Source organism: Schistocerca nitens, chromosome 3 (assembly GCF_023898315.1).
Source record: "Schistocerca nitens isolate TAMUIC-IGC-003100 chromosome 3, iqSchNite1.1, whole genome shotgun sequence".
NCBI lineage: Eukaryota > Metazoa > Arthropoda > Insecta > Orthoptera > Acrididae > Schistocerca > Schistocerca nitens.
The window spans coordinates 920,994,591-921,010,936 of NC_064616.1; the positions used below are offsets into that span (position 1 = coordinate 920,994,591).

The 16,346-nt window shown below is 37.9% G+C and overlaps 1 protein-coding gene across 5 annotated transcripts in view; it reads left to right on the plus strand.

Moving 5' to 3' along the window:
- The window catches only part of LOC126248988 (serine/threonine-protein kinase stk11-like), a 131,770-nt gene that overhangs the window by 29,181 nt on the left and 86,243 nt on the right, over window positions 1–16,346 (plus strand). For all 5 annotated transcript variants that reach the window (XR_007545577.1, XR_007545578.1, XR_007545579.1 and 2 more), the window contains exons 2-3: window positions 5,692–5,865; window positions 12,279–12,411. Coding sequence is in view for 2 of the 5 variants with exons in the window: in XM_049950553.1 (XP_049806510.1) it covers window positions 5,692–5,865; window positions 12,279–12,411 (307 nt within the window). In the remaining 3 variants the exon portion in view is untranslated. The remainder of the gene's footprint in view (window positions 1–5,691; window positions 5,866–12,278; window positions 12,412–16,346) is intronic.

Sequence of the window (16,346 nt, forward strand, 5' to 3'; positions counted from 1 at the left end):
AATTAAGATTCTCATCTATATGTACACCCAAAAACTTTGTATGCTCTACCCTGTCTACTGACTTCTGTTGATGTGTTATATTTATTGGAGGAACTGTACTTTTTGCAGCAGAAAATTGGATGTACTGTGGTTTTTTTCAAAGTTTATAGCAAGCCCATTTGCAGAAGACCAATTAATGACTTTTCCAAAGACCTTATTTGTATCATTTTCAATTGGACTTTCTTTTACTGGATTAATAATGATGCTTGTATCATCAGCAAACAACGTCAGTTCAGCTTCCTGTTTCAGATAGTAAGAGAGGTCGTTCACATATATCAAGAACAGAAGGGGGACCCATGGTTGAACACCGTGGAACACCTGATGTAATTTCACCCCAATTAAATGAAGTGGCAAACTTATTTAAATCACTTGACCCATATAAGGAAACTTTTTGCTTCCTGTTCTGTAGGTATGACTTAACCACTCATATGCTATTCCATTTATACCACAGAACTGTAATTTCTGTAACATAATGTCATGGTTCACACAATCAAATGCTTTGTACAAGTCACGGAAAATTCCTATTGGTGACATTTTACTATTTAATGACTCTATTATGTGGAAAGTGAAATTGTATATTGCTGTCTCAGTCGAACAGCATTTTTGAAATCCGAACTGTGATTTATGAAGTATCCCATTGCTGTTGAGATGGCTAACCGCTCTTGAGTACATTACTTTCTTGAATATTTTTGAGAATGCTGTAAGCAAGGATACTGGCCGATAATTATTGACATCTGTGGTGTCCCCCCTTTTTGTAGAGAGGCATGACAATGGCATATTTTAACCTGTCTGGGAAAATACCTTGAGTTAATGATGCATTATGTGTGTGACTCAGAACATCAGCTGTAATTGCTCCACATTGTTTTACTATCTTATTATAGATGTCATCTACTCCAACAGAACATTTATTTTTCAGAGATTTAATAATTTTACTTATTTCACAAGAGATTGTTAGGTGAAACTTAATATGACTAAATTTTTTCAAAACAGACTCTCCTATGTACTGCCTAGCTTTTTCTTTTGAACTGTTCTCCCCAATTTTTTCTCCTACACTTAAGAAATGAGTGTTAGATACATTAGCTACTTCAGTACTGTTGGTAAGGATGGTCTCGTTCTCTTTAACAGCAATGCTACCTACCCCAGTGGTTATTTTCCTGTCTCCCTTCTAACAGCATTCCATATTGATTTGATTTTATTGCCGGAGTTGTTAATTTATTCTCTAACATAAATATTTCTTGATTTCCTTACAACTTTTCTCAGTATGTTACAATAATTTTTATAGTGTAAAACTACTTCTGGATCTTTACTAGTTCTTGCTGTCTCGTACAGTTTTCTTTTTCTTTCTGAAGACACTTTAATACCTGTAGTAATCCAAGGTTTCTTTGAAAAGTGTGTGGTGTTACATTTAGTAATTTTCTTTGGGAATCAATGTTCTAAAAGGGATATAAATTTATCAAGAAATATTTTGCACTTATTAGCATTTGGCTCATTATATGCACCTCCCCAATTAACATTTCTTAAGCTTTCTCTGAAGTGTTGTATAGATACCGGTCAGAGCGACCTCACACTTTCACTTAATGGTTTCTGAACTATACACCCTGTTAGGTTTTGTAAGTTAATCAGATGTGCATCATGGTCTGACAATCCACTTACCACAGGGAAAGCACGTGTTTGTTTTACATCCTCATTCTGTACAAATACATTATCTATTAGCGTGCTACTGTCCTGAGCTATACGTGTAGGGAAATTGATCATTGATTCTAAGTTGTATGTTGTTAATAACACTTCTAGTTCACTTTTCCTATTAGAATTACGTAGAAAGTTTACATTTAAATCACCACAGATTAATAACTTCTTCTTTATGTCTGACAGACAGCATAATAGGGAGTCAAACTTTTTTATGAACAGCTCCCAGTCTCCTAATGGGGACCTGTAGACTGTTGCTAATATCAATACTATGTTATCTAGCTGAAGTTCACATGCACAAGCCTCAAACTACTGATCAACACAAAATTTGCTTACTTCTACAGTTTTGCATTTATACCCTTGTTTTATGAAAATGGTAACTCCTCCTTTTATCCGTCCTAGACCTACAAGTGTAAGATGCTAAATTATACCCACTTACAGTGACACTACCCATGCCCACAGTTACATGGTGCTCAGACAGATTGATATAATCTATCTCATTCTTATTTTTGATATCATCTAAACACATTGATAGCTCATCTACTATATTTTTTATTCCCCTGATATTTTGTATGTTGATTTTATATGTTGATACTGCCCTTAGCTTTACCCCAATTAACTGTATGTGAAGTTTCTTTTATTCTATTTATCTTGATTGTCATCTGTCTGGTGGCTGTTGTAGCCGAGCGGTTCTAGGCGCTTCAGACTGGAATCAAGCGACTGCTACGGTCGCAGGCTCGAATCCTCCCTCGGGCATGGATGTGTGTGATGTCCTTAGGTTAGTTAGGTTTAAGCAGTTCTAAGTACTAGGGGACTGATGACCTCTGATGTTAAGTCCCATAGTGCTCTGAGCCAGTTGAACCATTTTTTTGTCATCTGTCTGGACTTTGGCTTGAACCTAAAAAACCTGTCTGCCTGGACCCATTAACCACAGGGATCACCCCTTGTGTGACTGTGGACCCCCTTACAGTTTCTGCTAATAGAGAAACTAACTTACTTTTCCCCATCCTATTCAGGTGCAGGCCATGTATAGTGTATCCCAACCTACCAACAGCATTTACTGGAACAACACTTATGTGAGATTTTGCCGGTGTCTGGAGCATCCTGTTCAGCTCAGTGTTAACATGCCTTACAGCAGTGTTTACCCAGGGCTGTTCATGGTGCTGAAAGACCTACACAAACCCCACATTTGTGTGCTCAGTTTCTGCTCCTATTTTATCCAGGTCACTCCTAATACTGTATCTTGGATTCATAGCCAGGCTGTTTCCTGCTCCCCCAACTATAATTATGTGATCTTCCTTTTCAAAGTCCCTGCATAGCTGACCTAAGTTTTCTGTCACCTGGCTAAGGCTATCACTTGGTTTCACAAAACTTGTGACCTTTTACCCTGCAACTAATTTCTCCTGAAGCTGCTGGCCCACACCACTCCCATGACTGCTGCCTATAAGCAGAATTCTTCTTTTCCTATTCTGGTTTGATCCCGACCTGTCTTTTTTTCTTTAAGCTAATATTCTGCTTCAACCTACTTTCAACTACATCTGGATGAGGCCCTTCCTCCACTTCAGATAACAAGCCAAACTGATTTACTTATTGAATTTGGAGTTTTTTCAACTGTTTCCCTTTTTCGCCCTTTGCTTGCTACCTTTTCCCAGTTTCCAGTCTCTTTTTCCTCCCTTAACCTATGTAATTCCAAGTTCGCATTTTCTAATTCAGGGCACAAATTTTTGCCTCCTGTTCCGCGATTTTTCTGTCCTTTGTACATAACCTACACTGCCATGGAAGAGCCTCATTTTCTACCCTCGTTTCCTCACCACTACATTCGCCCCAATGAAACCATAACTTAGTCTACACAGAACACCCCCTCTTTCAAAATTCTACGGCAACCACCACATTTGTCACGCATGGTTTGATAGAAAAACTTAACACGAAAGCAGAGAATAAGTTGGCACAAGACTACAGTAGTTTCGTAACCTGTAGCCTACTAATCCGTAAATAAACACTAATGTAAACAAACTTTTAAACTTACTTCCGAAAGTTTTAACTACCTAAACTCTATATGATCAGCACTTGTTGATAATGGAGTTACTAATTACTGGAATTAAGGGTTTTCACAGATGGTTAGAGTTATGAGGTTTTCATTGCCTACCATCGATAACATCACATAACATTGTGAAAAGCTTGAGCATTAATTTATGGACACGCTATGTAGGTTATATTATTTCTGAATTACCTTTGCTGCCCTTTTTCATATAGGTCAATGGGAGTTGTGGTCTCCCTTTTACTGTAAAGTTTTCAACTTAGTGTTTTAGTCACAAATTATAGCTAACTCTTGTTGACTCTAAATAGTTTACTTACTCTACTAGTGTGGTATGTACATATCTCGTATCTTTACAATTACGTGCCAGTTGCATAGTGCCAACATTCCTCAGTTTTCATCTTGTGAAAGATGACTTGATTCGGCATTCACCTGATGTGTATGCTATCAACAGTGTGATACACTCTGAAGTTTTCATTTACTTCTGCTGATGAGTGTGATGGGTACCAGAAAGATCCAATTAAATCTTTGAGGTTGCCCTTGTGAAACAGTTTCATATGCAAACAGTTTCCACCTCATCTGACTTCAGTTTACTACTACTGCTATTTGGATTTGATTGAAATATGCCATTACAATAAATTTCTGGTGTCACCTGCTAATAAAAGAGATAATTTGTGAACTGTGCTGCTTTCTTCTCACTCAAAGTATTTCAAACCATAATATTTTTCTAAATGCTTGCACACATAATCAGCAATACCTTAATATTCTCGTCTGTTGAAGCATTTTTGCAAGTACTTTGTAGTCTTTTTTTTTTTTTTTTTTTAACCCTGATTTAAGGGAGAGGGGTCTAATATTGAAAACGTGTAGATCTCACACATACTCAGCTGTACTGTTAACCACTTCTGGTTTGTGATGCTCCTCTGGGTTGCTTAAGGTGACTCCACAGCTCTGTGGTGCAAATGTAAGTGTGAAGTCATGCACATGAATACTAAAAGGAATCTGCAAAATCTCACAAAGCTGAAGGCTGTGAATTCTACTAAATACTTAGGGATTACCATTATAAATACAGTAACATGATGCAAGAGGTCTACTAAAATGACTGCCTACCCTACTCTTGTCTGTCCTCTTTTGGAGTATTGCTGCACAGTTTGGGATATACATCAGTTACGATTGGTGGAAGACATCAAAAAAGTTCAAAGAAGGGCAGCTTGTTTTGTATTATTGCAAAATAGGGGAAAGAATGTCATGTATACAACACAGGAGTTGGGGTGGCAGTCATTAAAACAAAGGCAATTTTCATTGTAATGGGATCTTTTCACAAAATTTCAGTCACCATCTTTTTTCTCTGAATGTGAAAATATTTTGTTGGCACCCACCTACATAGGGAGAAATGATCATCTTAATAAAATACGAAAGATCAGAGCTTACACAGGAAGATTTAAATGTTCATTTTTCTCGCCCACTGTTAGATAGTGGAATGGTAGAGAAATAACTTGAAGGTGGTTCAGTAAATCTTCGACATACACTTAATTGTGAATTGCAGAGCAGTCATGTAGATGTATGAAGCCATCAGCTAATTTCTTGAAGAATTGTTGAAATTTGTGATTAAGGGCTTTTGCTCAGCTCACAGCACACAACAGTCTTTTATAAGAACAGCAATGCTGCTGCTGGTGTGTGTGTGTGTGTGTGTGTGTGTGTGTGTGTGTGTGTGTGTGTGTGTGTGTGTGAGAGAGAGAGAGAGAGAGAGAGAGAGAGAGAGAGAGAGAGAGAGAGAATTTAATTTATCAGTGTTTCTTTTTTTGTTTGTTTGTTTATTAGATATATTTTTTGTAGTTGTTTAGCAGGTAGTAAAATTTATCAGACTTTTTCACACAGGTCTTGTTTTATTTTCAAATGTTGTGAATCTTAAATGAAAGTTCTTTACTTTATAGGGAGATTCAACTGCTGAAAACACTACAACACAAGAATGTAATACATTTGGTGGAGGTGCTGTACAATGATGAAAAACAGAAAATGTATATGGTATTGGAATATTGCGTTGGAGGACTACAAGATATGCTTGAAAGTGCACCTAAAAAGAAGTTCCCACTTTGGCAAGCACATGGGTTAGTTTTTGTCCGTATCTAATGCTAGTTTCATTTTCCACACAGCTAAAAGTTAATGGGTATGCTGTAAAAGTTTTTGCACTGAACTAAAGCAAATACTATAGTAAAATAAATTTTTAACAGTTTAGGATATCATTTCCATTAATATATTTATAGCAGACTTTGTTCACAAGCAGATATGGGTGAGCTCATTAAACATTTGTGTACTCTCCATTTGTGGAGAAAACCTAGTCTGGTGATCTGACACCTTCTCTATATAAGAACATCATTATGTATGTAAATAATAAATTCCTTTGTCAGTCAGTGTCATTTGTAAATCGATAGTCTATGCCACTCAAATTTATATCATACTTTTAAACAATAGGAGGAGGAAAGAGAACAACTCGCAGTATAGCACAGCTGTGTGGAGGGGATTGGGTGAGGCTGCAAAGGAGGAAGGGAATGGGAAGGAGCATTGTGGTAGGGTGATTGGTGTGTGTGTGTGTGTGTGTGTGTGTGTGTGTGTGTGTGTGTGTGTGGGTGGGCACACTCTTCAGGTCTCTTCTAGTTGCATATTGACAGCTTAACACCTCAGCTGTAGAGTGAGTTGTTATCTCTACTCCTTCCATTATTTATATTGTGCCAAAGACTTCCCATAACTATAATCATTGCCACATATTGGTGTTAAACATTTCTCAGTTTTGGATGTTTATTTTGAACCAAAAGTGTGGCTTTATACTGGCGGTTAAAACACAGTAATATTATTTCTATAATGAGTACAGTGAGATTGTCCATGCAAACTATACACTGAGGGGGATGCTGTCGTATAATCTGATTCTTATAAGAACTGCTGCGAATCTTTCACCAGTTCCAGCTACACTTTTTTTTTTTACTGTGTCATTCATATTACACGTGATGATAAGATTTTTTGCATTATATTGACTTACTACTTCTGTAATACTTATTAGAATTGAGTATCTGTTCGTCTGATGTGTGTGCTTTTGGTGTCATGTGAAATTCTAACAAATAACAAGTTTTTGTGCCTGGATAAGAGGCTTTTAATATCATTTATATGTAATCATGCACACAAATACTGCTTCATAAATTGCAGCTCATTAAAATAAATGCATGGTGTATATTTTTTATGTGCCATCGAAGGACACACTAAGATTACAGCCATTATGAAAGTTTTTCCCTTTGTTTTTTTACTTAAGCCAAATTTTTGTCATTAATTTGGTGTCTAGCACAGCATTTGTCTGACTGGCGCTAAAGCCCCAAAGTCCTGAGTAGTACTATTGCTGTTCTGAAGATATGTAAGTTTTGTGTCTCTCCTCATTGTATACCCATACATTCATATACTGTTGTATCCATGTTTCCAGTTTTGATTCAAAGATGGCAAATGAGCCATTTTGTCCATTAGGAGCCATTCATTCTCATTAGTGGCTGTAAAACTGAAATCTGCATTTGCGCAATGTGTCTGTAATTTTTTTCTGTATACTAATATACTTATTGTGTAGATTTTTTTATGTAAATTATGGTTTTATAATTTGCACCCAGTATGTTGCATAAAATCTTCTTTTTCCATCCTAATTCTGCTACTAAACATATTGCAGACTGGCTGAGACACTCAGCTGCTATAATACACTGGCTCAAAGACAGTTTTAATTATGAATTTCAGTGTTTAAGTAAAATAAAATTTTGTTGCAGTTGTTTTGTGTGGTTTGAAAAGCTATTTCTTTCTACTCGGGCTGCTGCTTTAAAAGCTTTGTCTAGCCCAAGGGCTGTAATCCTTTCGGCCAGGTATATAAAGCTCTGACACGTTTTGTTATGTGCCTAGTATTCAGCTAGGCTGTTTTTCTTTATGTTCATTGTTACTTCAGTTTTTTTTTTTTCAAAAGATATTTGCAACTCATTTGGTCTGCTAATTCTTTCAGTAAATTATTTTTCTGGCTATTTCAAAATCTTCAGTCATTATTGCCATGTAATTTGCAAAATGCAAAATTATTATTTCCAAACCATTCTTCATAGTCTTGATCCTTAAAGATTTAAACAGTTTCCCAAGTTTTAATTATTTGCACCATTCTTGTATTTTTTCTGATACACAGTTAAGCAAGAGAGATGAAGCTCCATCTCCCTTTGGAACTCTATTTTTATTTCAGTGGGTTTTAGAAATATCCATAGAACTATATTTTAGACTTAGTGTTATCCAAGATTGCTCTGATAATCTCTAGTAGCTTTTCAACAACTCCCATTCCTGCAAATTTGTTCTGTAGAACGTCATGGTCAACGGCATCATACGAATTTTAAAAATCTGCAAAAGTAGATACATATTGTCTTCATGTTAATTTATTTTTGCGACTATTAGAGAAATTCTGTTCATCTTGACATTTTCTATCTTTAAAATGGAATTTTTGCAGTTGCCACCCATTGATGCCTTGTAGAGTATTATTTTAGAGTAGCTCATTATTAAGACTGGAAAAAAAATTTCACAAAAGCAAACAGCAAGAATAATATGCGGTATTCACCTTAAGTTGTCTAGCTTTTAAATATTGCTGTTCGTTTTGAAGACTTAAATTGAAACAGAAGTATTTACAGAGCAAATACTCAGTCGCTATAAGAAGACACTTTTTGAACTTAATCACTGGCAGTAGCTCATTTGAATAAGCATGTAACACATCAGTACTGACTAGGTCTGTGGTCTCATCCTGCTGTGAGTGCCAGAGCTGGTTTCCAGTATTCCAGGGAACGGGCTTTGTCCACCCTGGAGGTGGTGCACTGATCTTTCTGTAATCCATTAAGATGGGTTGTGGCTGAAAGCTTCAATGCTGGCTTAAAGGCTAGTGACTTCCCTGAGGTGGCAGGTGTTTTCCAGTTCTTGTTTGAAATGAACTTTTATAAAGAGGAGTGGTATTAGTGGGAGTGGAAAATGGCCAGTGAAAATGACAATGATTGTTTTCTGCTCCTTAGAGTGATTGGTAGAGAGGCCTGAACATTGAAACAGTTTTATGAAGCAGTTTCATGCTCGAAAAAGGAGGCCTTGCTCAGTAACCCTCGCAGGCTTAAGAAGAGTGTCGTATGACCTGTGTAGAGAAGTTATGTTCTAAGTGTGTTGAGTATTCTGAGTTGGGAGTGAGTGCTCCTAGGCAATCAGTAGAATTTGTCTGCCAATATAGAAAGTTTTGAAAGAGTTTTAAAGTGTGTTCCCATGTGTGGCCACAGAATTATGATAAATATCCCAGTTTTCTTGGCAGGTGCTGCAGTTTAGTGAGTGTGTGTATTTCGGTAGGAAGGGGTGTCATAGTGTGTGGAGCCATTAGGAAAGTGGAGGTAGTGGTCAATGAAAGTGACTGACTTTGTGAGGTTTAATTGAAGCCAATAAATTACATTTTTTTCTGTGGAAACTTGAATTGTGGCATTCTCATGTTGCTTTCTACCTTCTTACTTCGAATTGTTATCTGTTTTTGTGTTTAGGAGATTATCCGCATAAGCTGTTAGAAACCACCTGAAAGTGGTCTCTTGACTGTTTTTAGTGTACATTTTCCAGTTCAATAGCTGAATTTCCAAGTCTTGCTGAATGGTGTTAGACAGCTATAGAGCATGAATTATGGATTTTGCAAAAGCAAAAAGTTTAACCCTTTCACCTGAGTCAAAGCAAGGCTGGCAGCCCTTATTTAGATTGCTTTTAGAACTGTAGCTGTGCACAGAATTAACCCAAATCGACCGGTAAGTATTTCTGAATAAATCTGGAGAGAAGAGTATCATGTAATCTGCCTTGTACACTGTACATAACTAAGACTGATTGGATTCTGGCCATAACTGTAAGTGGGGCTTTGTCAACTTCTGTGGAAGCCGCGAAGGCAAAGCGAAGGATTGTTTTGAATGTTATAATAATATAGAGCCAGTGTTCAAATTCTCATTTTTGTCCTGACACATAATGTAAATTTCTTCTTGGTGAAACAGTATGTAGGTGAGAAATATCACTTCCAGTTGTAGTTGAGGGTCCTTGGTATATGAGAGCTCTGATAAAGTCTGCTGATTTGGTATTGTGGCTGTCCAGGTTGTGGAATACAGGTGCATACCATCTCGAACTAATTGTCCACAGTGGTGTCCATTTAACTTAATGTTTCATCATAAATATCTTGTGTGTTATGCTCAGTTTGTCACCAGTTCCCTTTTCTTTTCTGCTTCTTTCTTCATTTTTTAAAAATATTCCCTCCTGTTAAAAGGACATGTAAAAACTTTAGTCATATATTTTATTAATTAATATCTTCATTGAAAACTACCAATAGATTTAATAATTGTTACCAGTAGAGCTGAGAACCCAAGTGTAATTGGGTAGCTCTGTGCCACATTTGTTTGGGAAATAGATATTGAACTCCAGAGTTTCAGTGTTACAGAAAAGTCAGTGCACCACAAAACTGCAGAGTGATAACAGCGCATCACTAGATCCTGTATACTGTTATGACACTGACAGGCTTGATCTCTTGACTAGATGACATACAATCTCAGAATTCATTATTTTCTGGATTTGGTTCTTACAGCCATGAGCACTCCACTTGAATTTTGCTGCAGTTGACTTTTATCTGTACAGTTGTGGTGGTGGTGGTAGTGGTGGTGATAAAGATATTTCTATTTGTTTTCATATGTAAAAAATTAGCAGCAGCTCTTTTACTGAGTTATGTTGTTGGAATGCCAACGGAGAAAGGTGCCCTTCATACGAGGTTTAATTTTAGAGGAACAACACTGTACTCACAGAATGACAGTTGACATTTGATTTACAGGATATATTATGAAAGCTTTGTACCTTTTTCAGAATTGTTATCAGAAGTGATTATGAAATATTATAGTACTGTGTTTTCAATTTTATAGTTTTATTAGTTAATAGACTGTGATTGCATTTATCAGATGAGGACTTATTCCTCTTTCCTTCACATTTCTTCTCCTTGTTGTCTGCTCCACTTCTCAACATTGGGACTATTTCAAGATAATTATTTTTGGTTCTATTTGATTGCACTCAGTGGAAATACACTACTGGCCATTCAAATTGCTACACCATGAAGATGCTGTGATATGCGAATGATTAGCTTTTCAGAGCATTCACACAAGGTTGGCACCGGTGGCGACACCTACAGCGTGCTGACGTGAGGAAAGCTTTCAATCGATTTCTCATACACAAACAGCAGTTGACCGGCGTTGCCTGGTGAAACGATGTTGTGATGTCTCGTGTAAGGAGGAGAAATGCGTACCATCACGTTTCCGACTTTGATAAAGGTCGGATTGTAGCCTATCGCGATTGCAGTTTATCGTATCACGACATTGCTGCTCGTGTTGGTCGAGATCCAATGACTGTTAGCAGAATATAGAATCGATGGGTTCAGGAGGGTAATACGGAATGCCGTGCTGGATCCCTATGGCCTCATATCACTAGCAGTCGAGATAACAGGCATTTTATGCGCATGGCTGTAACGGGTCGTGCAGCCGTGTCTCAATCCCCGAGTCAACTGATGGGGACGTTTGCAAGACAACAACCATCTGCACGAACAGTTCAACAACATTTGCAGCAGCATGGACTATCAGCTCGGAGACCATGGCTGCGGTTACCCTTGACGCTGCATCACAGACAGGAGCGCCGGCGATTGTGTACTCAACGACTAACCTGGGTGCACGAATGGCAAAAGTCATTTTTTCAGATGAATCCAGCTTCTGTTTACAGCATCATGATGGTCACATCCATGTTTGGTGCCATTGGTTACACGTCTCGGTCACCTCTTGTTCGCATTGACGGCGCCTTGAACAGTGGACGTTACATTTCGGATGTGTTACGACCCGTGGCTCTACCCTTCATTCGATCCCTGCGAAACCCTACATTTCAGCAGGATAATGCATGACCGCATGTTGCAGGTCCTGTACATGCCTTTCCTTTCTGGGTACAGAAAATGTTCGACTGCTGCCCTGGCCAGCACACTCTCCAGATCTCTCACCAATTGAAAATGTCTGGTCAATGGTGGTCGACCAACTGGCTCGTCACAATACACCAGTCACTACTCTTGATGAACTGTGTTATTGTGTTGAAGCTGCATGGGCAGCTGTACCTGTACACGCCACCCAAGCTCTGTTTGACTCAATACTCAGGAATATCAAGGCCGTTATTACGGCCAGAGGTGGTTGTTCTGGGTACTGATTTCTCAAGTTCTATGCACCCAAATTGCGTGAAAATGTAATCACATGTCAGTTCTAGTATAATATATTTGTCCAATGAATACCCATTTATCATCGGCATTTCTTCTTGGTGTAGAAATTTTAATGGCCAGTAGTATATAACTCTGAAGACATCTCTTTCTTTACCTTTAATTTAAATATTTGCAAAAATAATTAAAGAAATGATTGTGTTTAGCAAACTCTAGGTATCCCATTAATTGCAAAATCTATGCTAGGTACTTTAGTCAACTTATTGATGGCTTGGAGTATCTTCATAGCAAAGGAATTGTTCACAAGGACATAAAACCAGGAAATTTGCTTCTGACACTTGACGAAACACTCAAGATATCAGATCTTGGAGTTGCGGAGGTAAGTTATATTTTAGTAGGTGTAGTTCAGATTTATCTGTAGTTGGTTTCATTGTTTGTCATTTGTATAGATAATGCATACTTTCTCAGTTTTTAAGTCTGCATCTATAATGGAGACTCAATTAACTAGATTAATTGTTGTCATAAGTCACTCAGTTTATCAACAATCTGGATAAACGAATATATGAAGAAGAGAGATTTTTGTGCTATTAATTCTAGAAAGATAACCTATGTTTTCCACACATGGTTATCTTTTGGATACTTTGTCATGTTGCTTTCGCATGAGATGGTCTGCGTCATTTTCTGCTTTTATATTTTCTTATGTTCCATCTTTATGCATTTCCTGCTGTTTGTTTGCCTGCAGCATGTTTTCAACAATTTCGTCATCCAACATGATCGGAAAACCTTTATCATTACTGTCACAAGTAAGCCAGTCTTTAATATGATAAGCACTAAATTCCTGGTATATTAGTGTTTGTCATTAGCTCATTTATATCCTCCAAAACAGAATCATCCATATCGGTTATTGAATTTTTGTGCTCCCATATAATATTCTGTTACAAGCTTTCTTCAGGGTCTTTCTTTCAACCAAATACCATGTGTCTACAACCCTGTAACAACACTCCTTCAAATTCATTTGCTTGAAAAATGACAAGAAGACTTCTAAGTTGTCTTCATCAGCAGATAACAATCTATGTAAAAGTTCTCTTGAAGTCATTTTAATGTTGCAGTAACACTTTCATCTATTGATTGTAGCAAGAATGACACATAAGTAGGCAAAATTTCACAGGAAACATCCCATTTTCTGTCTCCAACAGTTCAGCAGTTGGCGCATTATCCAGTAAAAGTAAGACCTTTCCTCGTTTACCAATTTTGTTTTGAAATTATTTTTTTTATTTTATTTATTTATTTTGCTTCAGTGATAAAATTGTTGTTGTACCAGTCAATTAATAGTTGGTGTGCATCCAGGCAACTTTTGACTTCCGTAAATATAAGGAACAATGATATTTTTGAAGCATATGGTGTTTGATTTTCCGATGAGGAGCAAAGGCATTTTATGGGTCCCAGTAGTGTTTGCGCAAATTAATATTGTTATTCACTCTTTACTAGTTTTATATCATTTAGCTGAACTCTCTTGCTGAGAACCTAAAGAGTTTGACAGTAATGATTTCCAATTTAATCCAACAATCTCATCAGCATTGTAAACAAAGTCCATGTAATAGTCATTTTCAACAACTCTTTTTTTAAAACCATCTTTAAAGAAATCTGCTGCATCTACATCAACTGACATTTTTTTCACCTTCTGTTTCCAGTTTGTGAGTTCTATGATGAGATTTCAGTCTGTGCATCCATCTGTTACTTGCCAACCATTTTTTTGTTTAACTGTAATGCCTTTTCACAGAACAAAGGGCCAGATATCGTTGCCCAGTTGACTTTTTTTTTTTTAAAGCCAACAATACAAAACTTCTTCCAAAAGTTCTCTTATCATCAAAGTACCTACTCTATCCTCGTCAGCTAACTTACAACCAGTTTCTCTTTTCTTTTCTATTCTTTTCTTTTTAATGAATCACTAACGTTTAACTTTTATTTTATCTTTGGATGGTAACACCTCCCTCTTGCACTTTGACAGAAATGACACAGCGCAGTGATTGATAACTGTCTAAACTAAAAAAATAAATAAATGCACACTGTCTGGTTCAAACAATAATGAAACCAGCGGGGCAGAGATCGCGTAGGACATGGGCGAGTAGTTCAGCATGACGTGTCCGTACATATGTGAACTAGACTACAAAGGTACTTGGTCGCAGTAGACAATCTGGATAATCACAAACCTGTATAATTTTTCAAAGGATCAGATTCATGCTGCGAAGAGTGCTACAAGAGTATCATTGTAGAGAAAGTTATGTTCAGTCATCAGTGAGGGTTCTATATTATATAAGTAAAGGCAGGTCTAGGAAGAATAGGTAGTGGATGAGAGAGTCTTGTAAATATTTTTGTATAAAACACTGAAGACAGGCCTCTTGTTTCATGGTGTAAGTGGATTTTGTTTACATGTTTTACTTTACTTTTAATTAATAATTTTAGAGATGTATATGTATTGATTTTGCAGTATTTGTAAATTACAGAAATGTTTCTAAAGCACCATTATGTTTACTAAACTGATTTTTAGCGTTTTCCTCTTAACCTGATTTTTTTTGTTTACAGTTATTTTAATCACTGTAAAATCTTCTTTATTTGGGGTCAGAAAGTGTCTGAAATACAGTGTTTAAAGGACTAAAATGCGATACTGATTTTTAAAATCTTCTAACTAAATCACTCCAGACAACAGCCGGAATGGTTCATTTGAAAGGGCGTATTTCTTTCTCCATCCTTGAATCCCTGACACAATCCAAGCTACAGCTCCATTTCTAAATGAGGAGAAAAAATTGGAAAATACATCCAACTGGCTGAGGAAGTTGAGGACATGTGGCATCAGGATAAAGTTGACATTATACCAATTATACTATCAACTACAGGAGTCATACCACACAATATCCACCAGTACATCAACTCAATACAGCTACATCCAAACGTATATATGCAACTACAGAAATCTGTAATTATTGATACATGTTCAATTACACGAAAGTTCCGAAATGCAATGTAACATATACCGGACAGTTAAAAGGAAGTCACGCTTGATCAAGGTCCGTGTCACTTTCCATTTTTAACCAGACATAATGTCTGAGAAGGGAAAGAATAATAATAATAATAATAATAATAATAATAATAATAATCTGTGGGAGAGCCCACAAACCCGCTTTCATATTTGCTATGTGATTACCGGCAGCCAGTTCCCAAGATTGGCAGCTATGGGTATATGAACCTGTCCAAACTATTTCCTTACAAGCTTAGATGCCTTTCCCCATTCTCTGGACTCAGGGCCAAGACACTCTATCTTCATTCCTTCACAACGTCAACACATTATCTCTCATCTGCTTCATGTGGTCCTTCTAAACCCAGCATGCCACCTTCCTAGAAGTTGTTCACCTCCTCTCTGCTGGCTTCATCCGCATCTGTCCACATTAAACCCACCAACCACCAACAGTACGTGCATTTTGACAGCTGTCATCCCTTTCACACCAAAAAATCACTCCCATATAGCCTGGCAACCTGGGGCAGGATATCTGCAGTGACAAAAACTCCCTTGCTCAGTATTCTGAGGGTCTCACCAAGGCCTTCACAGATAGGCACTGTCGCCCAGACCTAGTCTACAAACAGATCTTCCATGTCATTTGCCGTCACACCCCCAATCCTCCCGCCACTCCCAAGAACCAGCCACAAAGGAGTGTCCTCTTCATCACCCAGTACCACCCGGGACTGGAACTACTGACTCACATCCTTCGCCGGGGCTTTGTTTACCCATCATTGTTCCCTGAAATGAGGGACATCCTCCCTGAGACACTTCCCAGGCCCTTAAAGTGGTGTTCCGTCACCCACCCAACCTCCACAATATTCTAGTCCATCCCTACGCCACTCCCAATCCCAACCCCCTTTGCCACAACGATCATACCCTGTGGAAGACCCAGGTGCAAAACCTGCCTAATCCACCCACCCAGCACTTCTATTGCAGTCCTGTCACAGGTTTATCCTTCTCCATCAGGGGCTGGGCCACCTGTGAAAGCAGCCATGTCATTTACCAGCTGTGCTGCAATCAGTGCACAGCTTTATGACTACCAACCAGCTGTCCACTAGGATGAACGGCCTCTGTCAAACTGTGGCCAAGAGCCTGTATTTCCCCAATCCTCTCCTTTTTTTGCTCCTTCTTTTCCCCACCTCCCTGCCCCACAACGTCCTGACAGTGCACCTGTTGGCAATCTAGTCCCTGCACACTCACCAGACAGCGTTCATTTTTTTTCCCACCCATACAGTACTATCCCTTCCCCTTCCTCTTCG